The sequence below is a fragment of the Leucoraja erinacea genome, unplaced genomic scaffold (genome assembly GCF_028641065.1).
Source record: "Leucoraja erinacea ecotype New England unplaced genomic scaffold, Leri_hhj_1 Leri_144S, whole genome shotgun sequence".
Lineage (NCBI taxonomy): Eukaryota > Metazoa > Chordata > Chondrichthyes > Rajiformes > Rajidae > Leucoraja > Leucoraja erinaceus.
This window is the reverse complement of record NW_026575726.1, coordinates 54,826-67,110: the sequence shown is the minus strand read 5'-3', so window position 1 is coordinate 67,110 and position 12,285 is coordinate 54,826. Positions and strand designations below refer to the sequence as shown.

General features: G+C 49.8%; 1 protein-coding gene across 1 annotated transcript; it reads right to left on the bottom strand.

The window, feature by feature from the left end:
* Window positions 1-369: 369 nt before the first annotated feature.
* Window positions 370-12,011, bottom strand: LOC129715849 (forkhead box protein A2-like). Its single transcript, XM_055665732.1, has 2 exons — window positions 11,576-12,011; window positions 370-2,030 (listed from the first exon to the last, which is right to left on the bottom strand). The coding sequence occupies exons 1-2, from the start codon at window positions 11,642-11,644 to the stop codon at window positions 873-875; spliced, it is 1,227 nt and encodes a 408-aa protein (XP_055521707.1). The 5' UTR covers window positions 11,645-12,011; the 3' UTR covers window positions 370-872.
* Between the last annotated feature and the right edge of the window lie 274 nt (window positions 12,012-12,285).

Below are 12,285 nucleotides of genomic sequence, written 5' to 3'. Positions count from 1 at the left end.
CAAAGACTCGTAGCGTCTTTATGGTCGCCGATGAATTTTCAACATGTTGAAAATGTCTCGGACCTATCACGGCAGCCGGCAGTCGCCTGTAAAGGTCGCGTAAGTGGGACAGGCCCTTAAGTTGACCCTCAGGTAGATAGAGTTTTGGCATCATGTTCGGCACAGACATGATGGGCTGTTTTGTGCTGTACGTTCTATATTCTGCAATAGATGTTGCTATTGAAAGGACTGCTTGCCCTGGTAAATACACATTGGACAACAGGTGCAGGAGTAGGCCATTTGGCCCTTCGAGCCAGCACCGTCATTCAATGTGATCATGGCTGATCATCCCCAATCAGTACCCCGTTCCTGCCTTCTCCCCATATCCCCTGACTCCGCTATTTTTAAGAGCCTTATCTAGCTCTTTCTTGAAAGCATCCAGAGAACCGGCCTCCACCGCCCTCTGAGGCAGAGAATTCCACAGACTCACACCTCTCTGTGAGAAAAAGTGTTTCCTCGTCTCCGTTGTAAATGGCTTACCCCTTATTCTTAAACTGTGTGTGTGTGTGTGTGGCCCCTGGTTCTGGACTCCCCCAACATCGGGAACATGTTTCCTGCCTCTAGCGTGTCCAAACCCTTAACAATCTCATATATGTTTCAATGAGATCCAATGGTAGCAAAAGAAACATGAGGATGAATTGTACGCATTCAAAGTCCTTTTTACTCTCAAATTATCCTTTCCATTTGTACAAAGGATCAATATTAATTTTCATTAGTCATCGCAGAAAACAGGTAGATATCTACAAGCCATAACACAGTGGATAGAGTCTCTTCTTATTTTTACACAGGTTGCCAACTTGGCCGGCAGGGAGGCGATGGATGGGCTGAAAGGCCTAGATGGAGCTCAGGACGGGCCGCGAACACAGCGACTGGTATGGGGACGGGTCGTTGGGGACGGGGGCGAGGTCCAGGCTGGTTTTGGGGAACATGGAGAGTTCAGCGCCCATTGACGGGGTGTAGGAAGAGAAGGGAAACATCTGCTCGTAGGGTTTCAGGCCCGCCTTGTCCGTCTGCTGTTCGGCGGCCATCAGGTTGGTGATGGAGAACGGGTGGGTCAAGGGGAACTGAGGGTCGGGCTTCAGGTACACCTCGGAGGCCAGCTGGGAGAGGAAGGACGGGTGGGTGGACATCGAGGACACGGGCTTGGCGTCGGGCGAGTCTTCCTGCTTTGGGATTCTCGGGCTGTTGTCCGGAGTTGGTTTCCCCAGCTGCCGGTAGAGCGGTCTCCCCCTGCTCCTGACCCGCTCCGAGCCGGGAGTGCCGAGGGAGGAATCAGTCTCGCCACCGCCACCGCCGGCCACGGGGGACCCGGAACCTTCGCCGGCCCCCCCCGTCCCCTCCGTCTGCGGGCCGGCCCTCTCGCACTTGAACCGCTTCTGCCGCCGCAGGTAGCAGCCGTTCTCGAACATGTTGCCTGAGTCCGGGTGCAGGGCCCAGTACGAGCCCTTGCCCGGTTTCTCCGGCGACCTGGGCATCTTGATGAAGCAGTCGTTGAAGGACAGCGAGTGGCGGATGGAGTTCTGCCAGCGCTGCTGGTTCTGTCTGTAGTACGGGAAGAAGTCCATGATCCACTGGTAGATCTCATTCAGGGTGAGCATCTTCTGCGAGGACTGCTGGATGGCCATGGTGATGAGCGAGATGTAGGAGTAGGGAGGCTTGGCGTGGGTGTAGTTACGCCGGATGTTCTTGGTGTCTCCGGGGAAGTCCAAGTTGCTCTGGCCGTAGGCCGCGCTGGTGTTGCAGTAAGGGCTCATCTGGCTCATGACGTTGGGTTGGGAACCCACTTGCTCCATGGGTGAACTCAGCGAGGCCTCCAGCCGGGAGAGGTCACTGGTGGCCACCACCGCACTGGTCCCCATGGCCGACAGCGGGGGGTGGTGGCTCAACATCCCAGCGTTCATGTACGACATATTGATGGTCCCGGGCCTGGTGTTTGTCACGTAAGGATTCATGGCGTTCCCTGGAGTCATGTTGCTCAGAGGCTGATAAATCTAGGACAGATCAAAGAACAAATGTCACACATAATAATAATAATAATAATAATAATAATAATAATAATAATAATAATAATAATAATAATAAATACATTATTGATCCCCTCAGGGAAATTCAGATGTCCAGAAGTCCCCAACCAACAATCCCACACATTCAAAACAAATGCAGACAGAAAATACATAATAACGTTACACAATGAAACATAGAAACATAGAAAATAGACAATGTGCAGGAAGGCCATTCGGCCCTTCGAGCCAGCAACATTCGCCATTCAATATGATCATGGCTGATCATAATCAGTATCCCGTAGCCTTCTTTACCCCCTGATCCCCTTAGCCACAAGGGCCACATCTAACTCCCTCTTAAATATAGCCAATTGGCCTCAATGACCCTGTGGCAGAGAGTTCCAGAGATTCACCACTCTCTGTGTGAAAAAAGTTCTTCTCATCCATACAAAAAGGATTTCCCCCGTATCCTTAAGCTGTGACCCCTTGTCCTGGACTTCTCCAACATCGGGAACAATCTTCCTGCATCTAGCCTGTCCAACCCCTTAAGAATTTTGTAAGTTTCTATAAGATCCCCCCTCAATCTCCTAAATTCTAGAGAGTATAAACCAAGTCTATCCAGTCAAAGGTAGACACAAAATGCTGGAGAAACCCATAGGAAACAATAAGATTATTATAATAATAATAATAATAAGTTTATTTATATAGCACATTTATAGTCAATTTTCAATGACCCCAAAGTGCTTTACATAATTTAAAAATCAGTTCCATACAAAGCATAAAGATGGATTAACAAAATAATAAAATGCATAAACAGGACACAACATGTAACATAAACATCCACCACAGCATTCATCACTGTGGTGGAAGGCACAAAAAAATTTGGCCGTTATTAAGGGTTTGGACACGCTAGAGGCAGGAAACATGTTCCCGATGTTGGGGGGAGTCCAGAACCTGGGAACACACACAGTTTAAGAATAAGGGGTAAGCCATTTAGAACGGAGATGAGGAAACACTTTTTCGCACAGAGGGTGGTGAGTCTGTGGAATTCTCTGCCACAGAGGGCGGTGGAGGCAGGTTCTCTGGATGCTTTCAAGAGAGAGCTAGATCGGGCTCTTAAAAATAGCGGAGTCAGGGGATTATGGGGAGAAGGCAGGAACGGGGTACTGATTGGGGATGATCAGCCATGATCACATTGTGCTGGCTCGAAGGGCCGAATGGCCTACTCCTGCACTTATTGTCTATTGAAACTCAGCGGGTGAGGCAGCATCTATGGAGAGAAGGAATTGGCGACGTTTTGGGCCGAGACCCGGAAGGGTCTCGACCCGAAACGTCGCCAATTCCTTCTCTCCATAGATGAAGAAGGGTCTCGACCCGAAACGTCACCCATTCCTTCTCTCCACAGATGCTGCCTCACCCGCTGAGTTTCTCCAGCGTTTTTGTCTACCTTCGATTTTTCCAGCATCTGCAGTTCTTTCTTAAAACGTTACATAATGAGATTTGTTATCACACTTGGGGAAGTGGGAAAATAACTAGACAGCAGCCACAGCTTATGTTTGGATGTCATAAAATAGATTTGGGTGTAATAAAAGGCCTTAAAAGGCGTGTTGTTGGAAGGAACTGTAGATGCTGGTTTAAACCAAAGATAGACACAAAAAGCTGGAGTAACTCAGCAGGTCAGACGGCATCACTGGAAAAAAGAAATGGGTGACGTTTTGGGCCGAGACCCTTCTTCAGACTGAGATGTCAGGGGAAAAGGAAAGTTGTTTAGTTTGGTTTAGATACAGTGTGGAAACAGGCCTTTCCACCCACAAACCAGTCCAGAACCAGGGGCCACAGTTGAAGAATAAGGGGTCGGCCATTTAGAACGGAGATGAGGAAACACTTTTTCTCACAGAGAGTGGTGAGTCTGTGGAATTGTCTGCCTCAGAGGGCGGTGGAGGCCGGTTCTCTGGATACTTTCAAGAGAGAGCTAGATAGGGCTCTTAAAGATAGCGGAGTCAGGGGAGAAGGCAGGAACGGGGTACTGATTGTGGATGATCAGCCATGATCACATTGAATCCCCTCCCCACCCCCGAGCCCCACCACACACACACCCAATCTATTCCCCTCATGGTGTCATATACCTTCACAAGATCACCCTTCACCCTCCAATAAAGTCCTAGCCTGCTCTACCTCTCCCGATAGCCCAGGCCCTCAAGACATACAAACATAGAAAATAGGTGCAGGAGTAGGCCATTCGGCCCTTCGAGCCATTCAATGTGATCATGGCTGATCATCCCCAATCAATAACCCCAGCCTGCCTTCTCCCCATATCCCCTTGATATAAAGTCCTGGCAACACCCTCGTAAATCTTCTCTGCACCCTTTCCAGCTCGACGACATCTTTCCCATAACAGGCGCAAATTGCTGGAGTAACTCAGCGGGATTGTAGAGAGAAGGAACGGGCGACGCTTCGGGCCGGGACCCTTCTACAGACTGAGCACAATACTCTAAACGTGGCCTCAACAGTGTCTTTGTGGAATATTCCGAGCTGGAGGCAGAGGCTGGGATAATTCACAAGGTTACTGCTCGGCGATAGCTGGCTTGACTTCTGATAACATCACTTTGCTCAAAGATTGATTGCAAATACAATTTTACCCCGCCCATCCCCCACCCCCTAATCTCCCAAAAGCACTGACTCACGCCCTCTGCTCAATGAAAAGGTTTACAAATCTAATCAGCTGCCTGAGGTGGAGCTTGAGGAGGGACTGGAGGTGCTGGGTCCATTCTCGCTGGAGGAGAGGAGGTAGGGAAGGGGATATACCTGATTGAGGTATATCAAATTATGAAACATAGAAACATAGAAATTAAATGCAGGAGTAGAGGCCATTCGGCCCTTCGAGCCTGCACCGCCATTCAATATGATCATGGCTGATCATCCAACTCAGTATCCCGTACCTGCCTTCTCTCCATACCCCCTGATCCCCTTAGCCACAAGGGCCACATCTAACTCCCTCTTAAATATAGCCAATGAACTGGCCTCAACTACCCTCGGTGGCAGAGAGTTCCAGAGATTCACCACTCTCTGTGTGAAAAAAGTTCTCCTCATCTCGGTTTTAAAGGATTTCCCCCTTATCCTTAAGCTATGACCCCTTGTCCTGGACTTCCCCAACATCGGGAACAATCTTCCTGCATCTAGCCTGTCCAACCCCTTAAGAATTTTGTAAGTTTCTATAAGATCCCCTCTCAATCTCCTAAATTCTAGAGAGTATAAACCAAGTCTATCCACTCTTTCTTCATAAGACAGTCCTGACATCCCAGGAATCAGTCTGGTGAACCTTCTCTGCACTCCCTCTATGGCAATAATGTCCTTCCTCAGATTTGGAGACCAAAACTGCACGCAATACTCCAGGTGTGGTCTCACCAAGACCCTGTACAACTGCAGTAGAACCTCCCTGCTCCTAGACTCAAATCCTCTTGCTATGAAAGCCAACAAACCATTCGCTTTCTTTTCTGCCTGCTGCGCCTGCATGCCTACCTTCAATGACTGGTGTACCATGACACCCAGGTCTCGCTGCATCGCCCCCTTTCCCAATCGGCCACCGTTTAGATAATAATCTGCTTTCCCGTTTTTGCCACCAAAATGGATAACCTCACATTTATCCACATGAAGGGGTATAGATGAATGATCTTCTAGCGAGCAAGACAGCCCACTCGACGAAAAAGATGTAGTACGGTCACGGGTAATTTTCGGCCCCATTTCCGTAACCGGCTTCCGTCTCCGCACCAAAGATCCCGTCGTAGTGGAGCAAAGATACTGGTGCGGAGACGGAAACCGGTTACGGAAACATCCTCGTAAAAATAAAAGTTATTTGGGAAAAATCTCCTCCTCATTTTCAGAATTATAATTTATTAACACAAACTGTTCCCCCGCAACGTTGATTACACTGCGGGTCGGGTCGGGTCGGGTTACTGAAATGGATGAAAAAAAGGCCCACGTTCCGCTCCATTGCGTACTACACGTCAGCCCATTGCATTTAGAAGCAGTGGTCTATCTTTAGGATTTATGGTACAGATAGGGTAGACAGTCAGAATCTTTTATAGAAACATAGAAATTAGGTGCAGGAGTAGGCCATTCGGCCCTTCGAGCCTGCACCGCCATTCAATATGATCATGGCTGATCATCCAACTCAGTATCCCGTACCTGCCTTCTCTCCATACCCCCTGATCCCTTTAGCCACAAGGGCCACATCTAACTCCCTCTTAAATATAGCCAATGAACTGGCTTCAACTACCCTCTGCGGCAGAGAGTTCCAGAGATTCACCACTCTCTGTGTGAAAAAAGTTCTTCTCATCTTGGTTTTAAAGGATTTCCCCCTTATCCTTAAGCTGTGACCCCTTGTCCTGGACTTCCCCAACATCGGGAACAATATAGACACACAAATGCTGGCGTAACTCAGCGGGACAGGCAGTATAGAAGGATATTCATCCCCGGAGGTCTGCCGATAGACGCAGTACACAACAAGGGACACGAAAACTTGAAATTAAAATTAAATTAAAAGCGGAAAACAAATGAGAAAGATAAGTGCGTGTTGTCTGGCTGCCGTGTGTGCTCAGCGCCTTCACCGGAACGAACAAACAAACGCAGGTTTATCCCCTGGACAGAGGATTCTAAAACTAAAGCCCCCCCCCCCCCCCCACACTGAGCCCCCCTTTGTTCTCCCACCATCCCTCACGCCCCCCCCCCCCCCCCTCCACGAGCATCAACCATGATCACAATGAATGGCAGTGCTGGCTCGAAGCGCCGAATGGCCTCCTCCTGTACCTGCTTTTCTATGGAGAGAAGGAATGGGTGACGTTTCGGGTCGAGACCCCCCTTCTTCACACCGAATCAGTCGGAATCTTTATCCCAGGATTGGAAAAATCAACTGGAGGGCGTAGCTTTAGGGTGAGAGGAGCAACAGCATTTGACGGTGATGTTCGGGGCAGGTTTTCCACGCGGAGGTCGGCGGGTGCCTGGAACGCGCTGCCGGGGGTGGTGGTGGAGGCACATACGATCGTGGGGTTTAAGTTCTTGGTTCTTGGTCCTCCAAAATATTCCTAATGGAATTTAAACTGGAGGTGGTGAAGGGAGGGCGCAGCGAATGGAGGGATGAGGATTATGTGTAGGTTTACTTTAGACTTTAGAGATACAGTGCGGAAACAGGCCCTTCGGCCCCACTGAGACTGCACCCCCCCCCGTACACTAGCACTATCCTACGCACACTGGGGACAGTTGTAAATTGTGGGACAATTTTGTCCCATTGGGGACAATTTACAATTTACAGAAGCCAATTAATCCACAAACCTGCACGTCTTTGCAGTGTGGGAGGAAACCGGAGCGCCCGGAGAAAACCCACGCGGTCACGTGGAGAGAACATGCAAACTCCGTACAGACAGCACCCGTGGTCAGGATAGAACCCGGGTCTCTGGCGCTGTGAGGCTACTAATGATCGCTGACCCCAACCTCCCACTGATCATCTCCCCAATTCCCCATGAAGCACGCCTTCAATTTCCCCACTAATTATCTCCCAATTTCCTCAATAATCACCATTTCCCCAGTTTCACACTCATTATCCCCATAGCTTCCTCAATAATCTTTTCCCCAATTTCGCCCTCATCATCTGCCCATTTCCCCATGAATCATCTCCCCAAATTTCCCCCACTTTTCATCACAATTTCCTCACTCATCATCGATCCAATTCCACCCTCAGATCATCTCTCCCGCTTTCCCACTCACCATCCCCCAATTTCTCCAATGATCATCCCAATTTTCCACCAAATACCTCCCCTAGTTTCCACCCATCATCCCTGTAATTTCTCATGAATCATCCCCACAATGTCCCCACTACTGATCTATCCCCAACGGGCATCGTTGACCAACCTGACCCATCCTGACTCCAGAACCAGGGGCCACACACACACACACAGTTTAAGAATAAGGGGTGGGCCATTTAGAACGGAGACGAGGAAACACTTTTTCTCACAGAGAGTGGTTAGTCTGTGGAATTCTCTGCCTCAGAGGGCGGTGGAGGCCGGTTCTCTGGATGCTTTCAAGAGAGAGCTAGATCGGGCTTTTAAAGATAGTGGAGTCAGGATATAGGAAGAAGGCAGGAACGGGGGTTACACAAAAAAGCTGGAGAAACTCAGCGGGTGCAGCAGCATCTATGGAGCGAAGGAAATAGGCAATGTTTCGGGCCGAACCCCTTCTTCAGGAACGGGGTACTGATTGGGGATGATCAGCCATGATCACATTGAATGGGGGTGCTGGCTCGAAGGGCCGAATGGCCTCTACTCCCGCACCCAAGGAACTCTATTATCATCGAGCCGACATGTCCAAATCCATCGCTCACTAAAGGTGACAACACAAGTAGACAGAGTGGTAATGAAGGCATCTGGCACCCTTGCCATCATAAAATCATAAGATGAATATTGATTTCTCTCACTTCAGGTAGCCCCGACATCCTCTCTCTCTCTCCTCTCTCTCTCTCTCTCTCTCTATCCCTCCCCCACCCAAGTTGCACTAGCTACTCTATTTCACACAAACAATGGCTTGTTTCCTTTATCATCCTTACTTTTTTGCATATCTTTTATTCATTGTTCTTTATCTTTCTCTACATCATCGTCTATATCTCCCTAACCAGTCTGAAGAGGAGTCTCGACCCGAAACATCACCTATCCATGTTCTCCACAGATGCTGCCTGACCCGCTGAGTTACTCCAGCACTCTGTGAAACGTCACCTATCCATGTTCTCCACACAGATGCTGCCTGTCCCGCTGAGTTACTCCAGCACTCTGTGAAACGTCACCTATCCATGTTCCCCACAGATGCTGCCTGACCCGCTGAGTTACAGGATAGGTGACGTTTCACAGAGTGCTGGAGTAACTCAGCGGGTGCAGCAGCATCTATGGAGCTAAGGAAATAGGTAACGTTTCGGGTCGAAACCCTTCCGGGTTTCGGCCCGAAACGTTGCCTATTTCCAGAAGGGTTTCTGCCCGAAACGTTGACTATTTCCTTCGCTCCATAGATGCTGCTGCACCATAACTCAGTGGGTCAGGCAGCATCTGTGGAGGACATGGATAGGTGACGTTTCACAGAGTTCTGGAGTAACTCAGCGGGTCAGGCAGCATCTGTGGAGAACATGGATAGGTGACGTTTCACAGAGTTCTGGAGTAACTCAGCGGGTCAGGCAGCATCTGTGGAGAACACGGATAGGTGACATTTCACAGAGTGCTGGAGTAACTCAGCGGGTCAGGCAGCATCTGTGGAGAACACGGATAGGCGAGGTTTCAAGTCAGGCCCCTTCTTCGACCTGAAATGTCACCTCTCTGTGTTCTCCAGAATGCCATGGACACTGTGGCCTTTTGTGATTTAACCAGCATCTGCTGTTCTTTGTTTCAACATCCTCTCCACACCCACTCTATCTCAGCCAAGGGTTCCCAACCTGGGGTAAATTTGAAACCCCCTCGTGGTCATGGAGAGAAGGTACAAACTGTTCGGACAGCACCCGTTGCCACTGTGTGTCCCCCGCCCGCCTGCCCCCAATGTCATTGAACTGGAAAGGGCACAGAGAAGATCGATGACGATGTTACCATGACTCAAGTGCCTGAGCTGTAGAGAGACGTGGGGCAGGCTTCGTTCGACTTTATTGTTTCAATCGTAAGAGACTTAGAGGTGACCTCAGAGAGGTGTATACAATCATGAGGAGCATTGATAAGGTGAATGCACAGAGTCTTTATCCCTGTGGAGGGGAATCGAGAACCAGAGGGCACTAGTTTAAGGTGAGAGGGAAAGGATTTAATAGTTTAGTTTAGAGAGACAGCGCGGAAACAGGCCCTTCGGCCCATCGAGCCCGTGCCGACCAGCGATCCCCGCACACTAACACTATCCTACACACACACACTAGGGGACAATGTTTACATTTACACCGAGCCAATTAAGCTATAAACCTGCACGTCTTTGCAGTGTGGGAGGAAACCGGAGCACCCGGAGAAAACCCACGCAGGTCACGGGGAGAACGTGCAAACTCCGTACAGACAGCACCCGTAGCCGGGATGGAACCCGGGTCTCCAGCGCTGTGAGGCAGCAACTCTACCGCTGTGACACCAAGGAGCAACATTTTCACACAGAGGGTGCCGGGTGCATGGAATGTGCTGCTGGAGGAGGTAGTTGAGGCACGGACTAGAATCAATATTTGCACAGGGACGTGGGTAGGATAGGTTTAAAGGAACATGGGCCAAATGCAGGCAAATGGGGGAGCAAGGAACTGTAGATGCTGCTTTACAAAAAAGGACTCAAAAGTGCTGGAGTAACTCAGCAGGCTAGGCAGCATCTGTGGAGAAAGATAGACACAAAGTGTTGTAGTATCAACGGGTCAGGCATCATTTCTGGAGAACGTGGGGAGTTCAGTCTGAAGAAGGGTCCCGACCTGAAACGTCACCTATCCATGTTCTCCACAGATGCTGCCTGACCCGCTGAGTTACTCCAGCACTCTGTGAAACGTCACCTATCCATGTTCTCCACAGATGCTGCCTGACCCGCTGAGTTACTCCAGCACTCTGTGAAACGTCACCTATCCACGTTCTCCACAGATGCTGCCTGACCCGCTGAGTTACTCCAGCACTGAAACGTCACCTATCCATGTTCTCCACAGATGCTGCCTGACCCACTGAGTTACTCCAGCACTCTGTGAAACGTCACCTATCCATGTTCCCCACAGATGCTGCCTGACCCGCTGAGTTACTCCAACACTCTGTGAAACGTCACCTATCCATGTTCTCCACAGATGCTGCCTGACCCGCTGAGTTACTCCAGCACTCTGTGAAACATCACCTATCCATGTTCTCCACAGTTGCTGCCTGACCCGCTGAGTTACTCCAGCACTTCTGTCTTTATCTGCCGTCTCTTGATCTCCTACAAATCCTCTGCCCCCTTCCTGCTCCCTCTCCTCTCTCCCTCTCTCCTTCTCCCTCTCTCTCTCTCTCCTTCAGGACTTTAAAAGTCACCTCTGTGCCTGCACCTTTCTTGCGACCTTTCCAAGAATCTCCGGGACGGATTCTGTGTGAATTCCTGCATCTCTTTCCCGTCGGGCCAGTTTTCCCGGGCTGTTTGTAGCCCACCAGGGGCACGATATGAAATATTATCCCAGGACAGTAGCCAGGTGAAACACTGGGGGGTTAGGATAGTAAACCTTGTGTTAGTTTTGCCAGCTCGGCCATTCGGCCTCAGTCCAACAGGAACACTGGACTCGACACAGAGCCCTGCGATAAAACTTCCAATCCTTTGGAAAACTCTGTCCATTTCACCAGACTGTAGCTGACGGTAGTCCACCCCCCCCACACTTAAACCCCACCGACACCAAGACCAACACAACACAGGCTTCCATGCTAAACCTCACCAAATCCATCAAACGCGGAAATCCTGGGGAATTAAGATTTCCAAAAATCTCTAAAATAAGTTCCCTGCTAAATTTTGAGAAAGACGGGGGGAAAAAAAAAAGTTTCGAGCGAACTCACCTCATTCCCGGAGTAAAAGCATTCCCAGTCGGAAGAGTCCACTCCGTCCAGCTTAATCCCGCTTAACATGGTGAGGGGATGGAGTCCTGCTCGGTATTCCCAATCCCCGCGGATGCAGAGGTGGAATCGGAAGGCAGAGAGTGTGGGCGACTCTGGTCGGTGTATCTCTCCTTCCCTCCGTGTGTGTGTTTGTGAGTGTTGTGTGTGAGTGTTGTGTGTCCTGCTTCACCCTTCTCCCAAGCCCAGAGCTCAAATTTAAATAAGCAATTCCCACCTCTTTAGCCTGCTATCTCCACCCCCCACTGTTCTCCTATTGTACACCTGGCCTGCCCAAGTGACTCATTTAAATACAGCCACTCGTGCCTCAAATGGATGTTTGCGATGTGTTGTAAATGCTGAACAAGATCCACTTGATGGGGGAAAGTCACACAACTCATTTGTTTGGTGATGTTTCACAGAGTGCTGGAGTAACTCAGCGGGTCAGGCAGCATCTGTGGAGAACATGGATAGGTGACGTTTCACAGAGTGCTGGAGTAACTCAGCGGGTCAGGCAGCATCTATAGAACTAAGGAAATAGGCAACGTTTCGGGCCGAAACCCGGAAGGGTTTCGGCCCGAAACGTTGCCTATTTCCAGAAGGATTTTGGTCCCGAAACGTTGCCTATTTCCTTCGCTCCATAGATGCTGCTGCACCATAACTCAGCGGGCCCG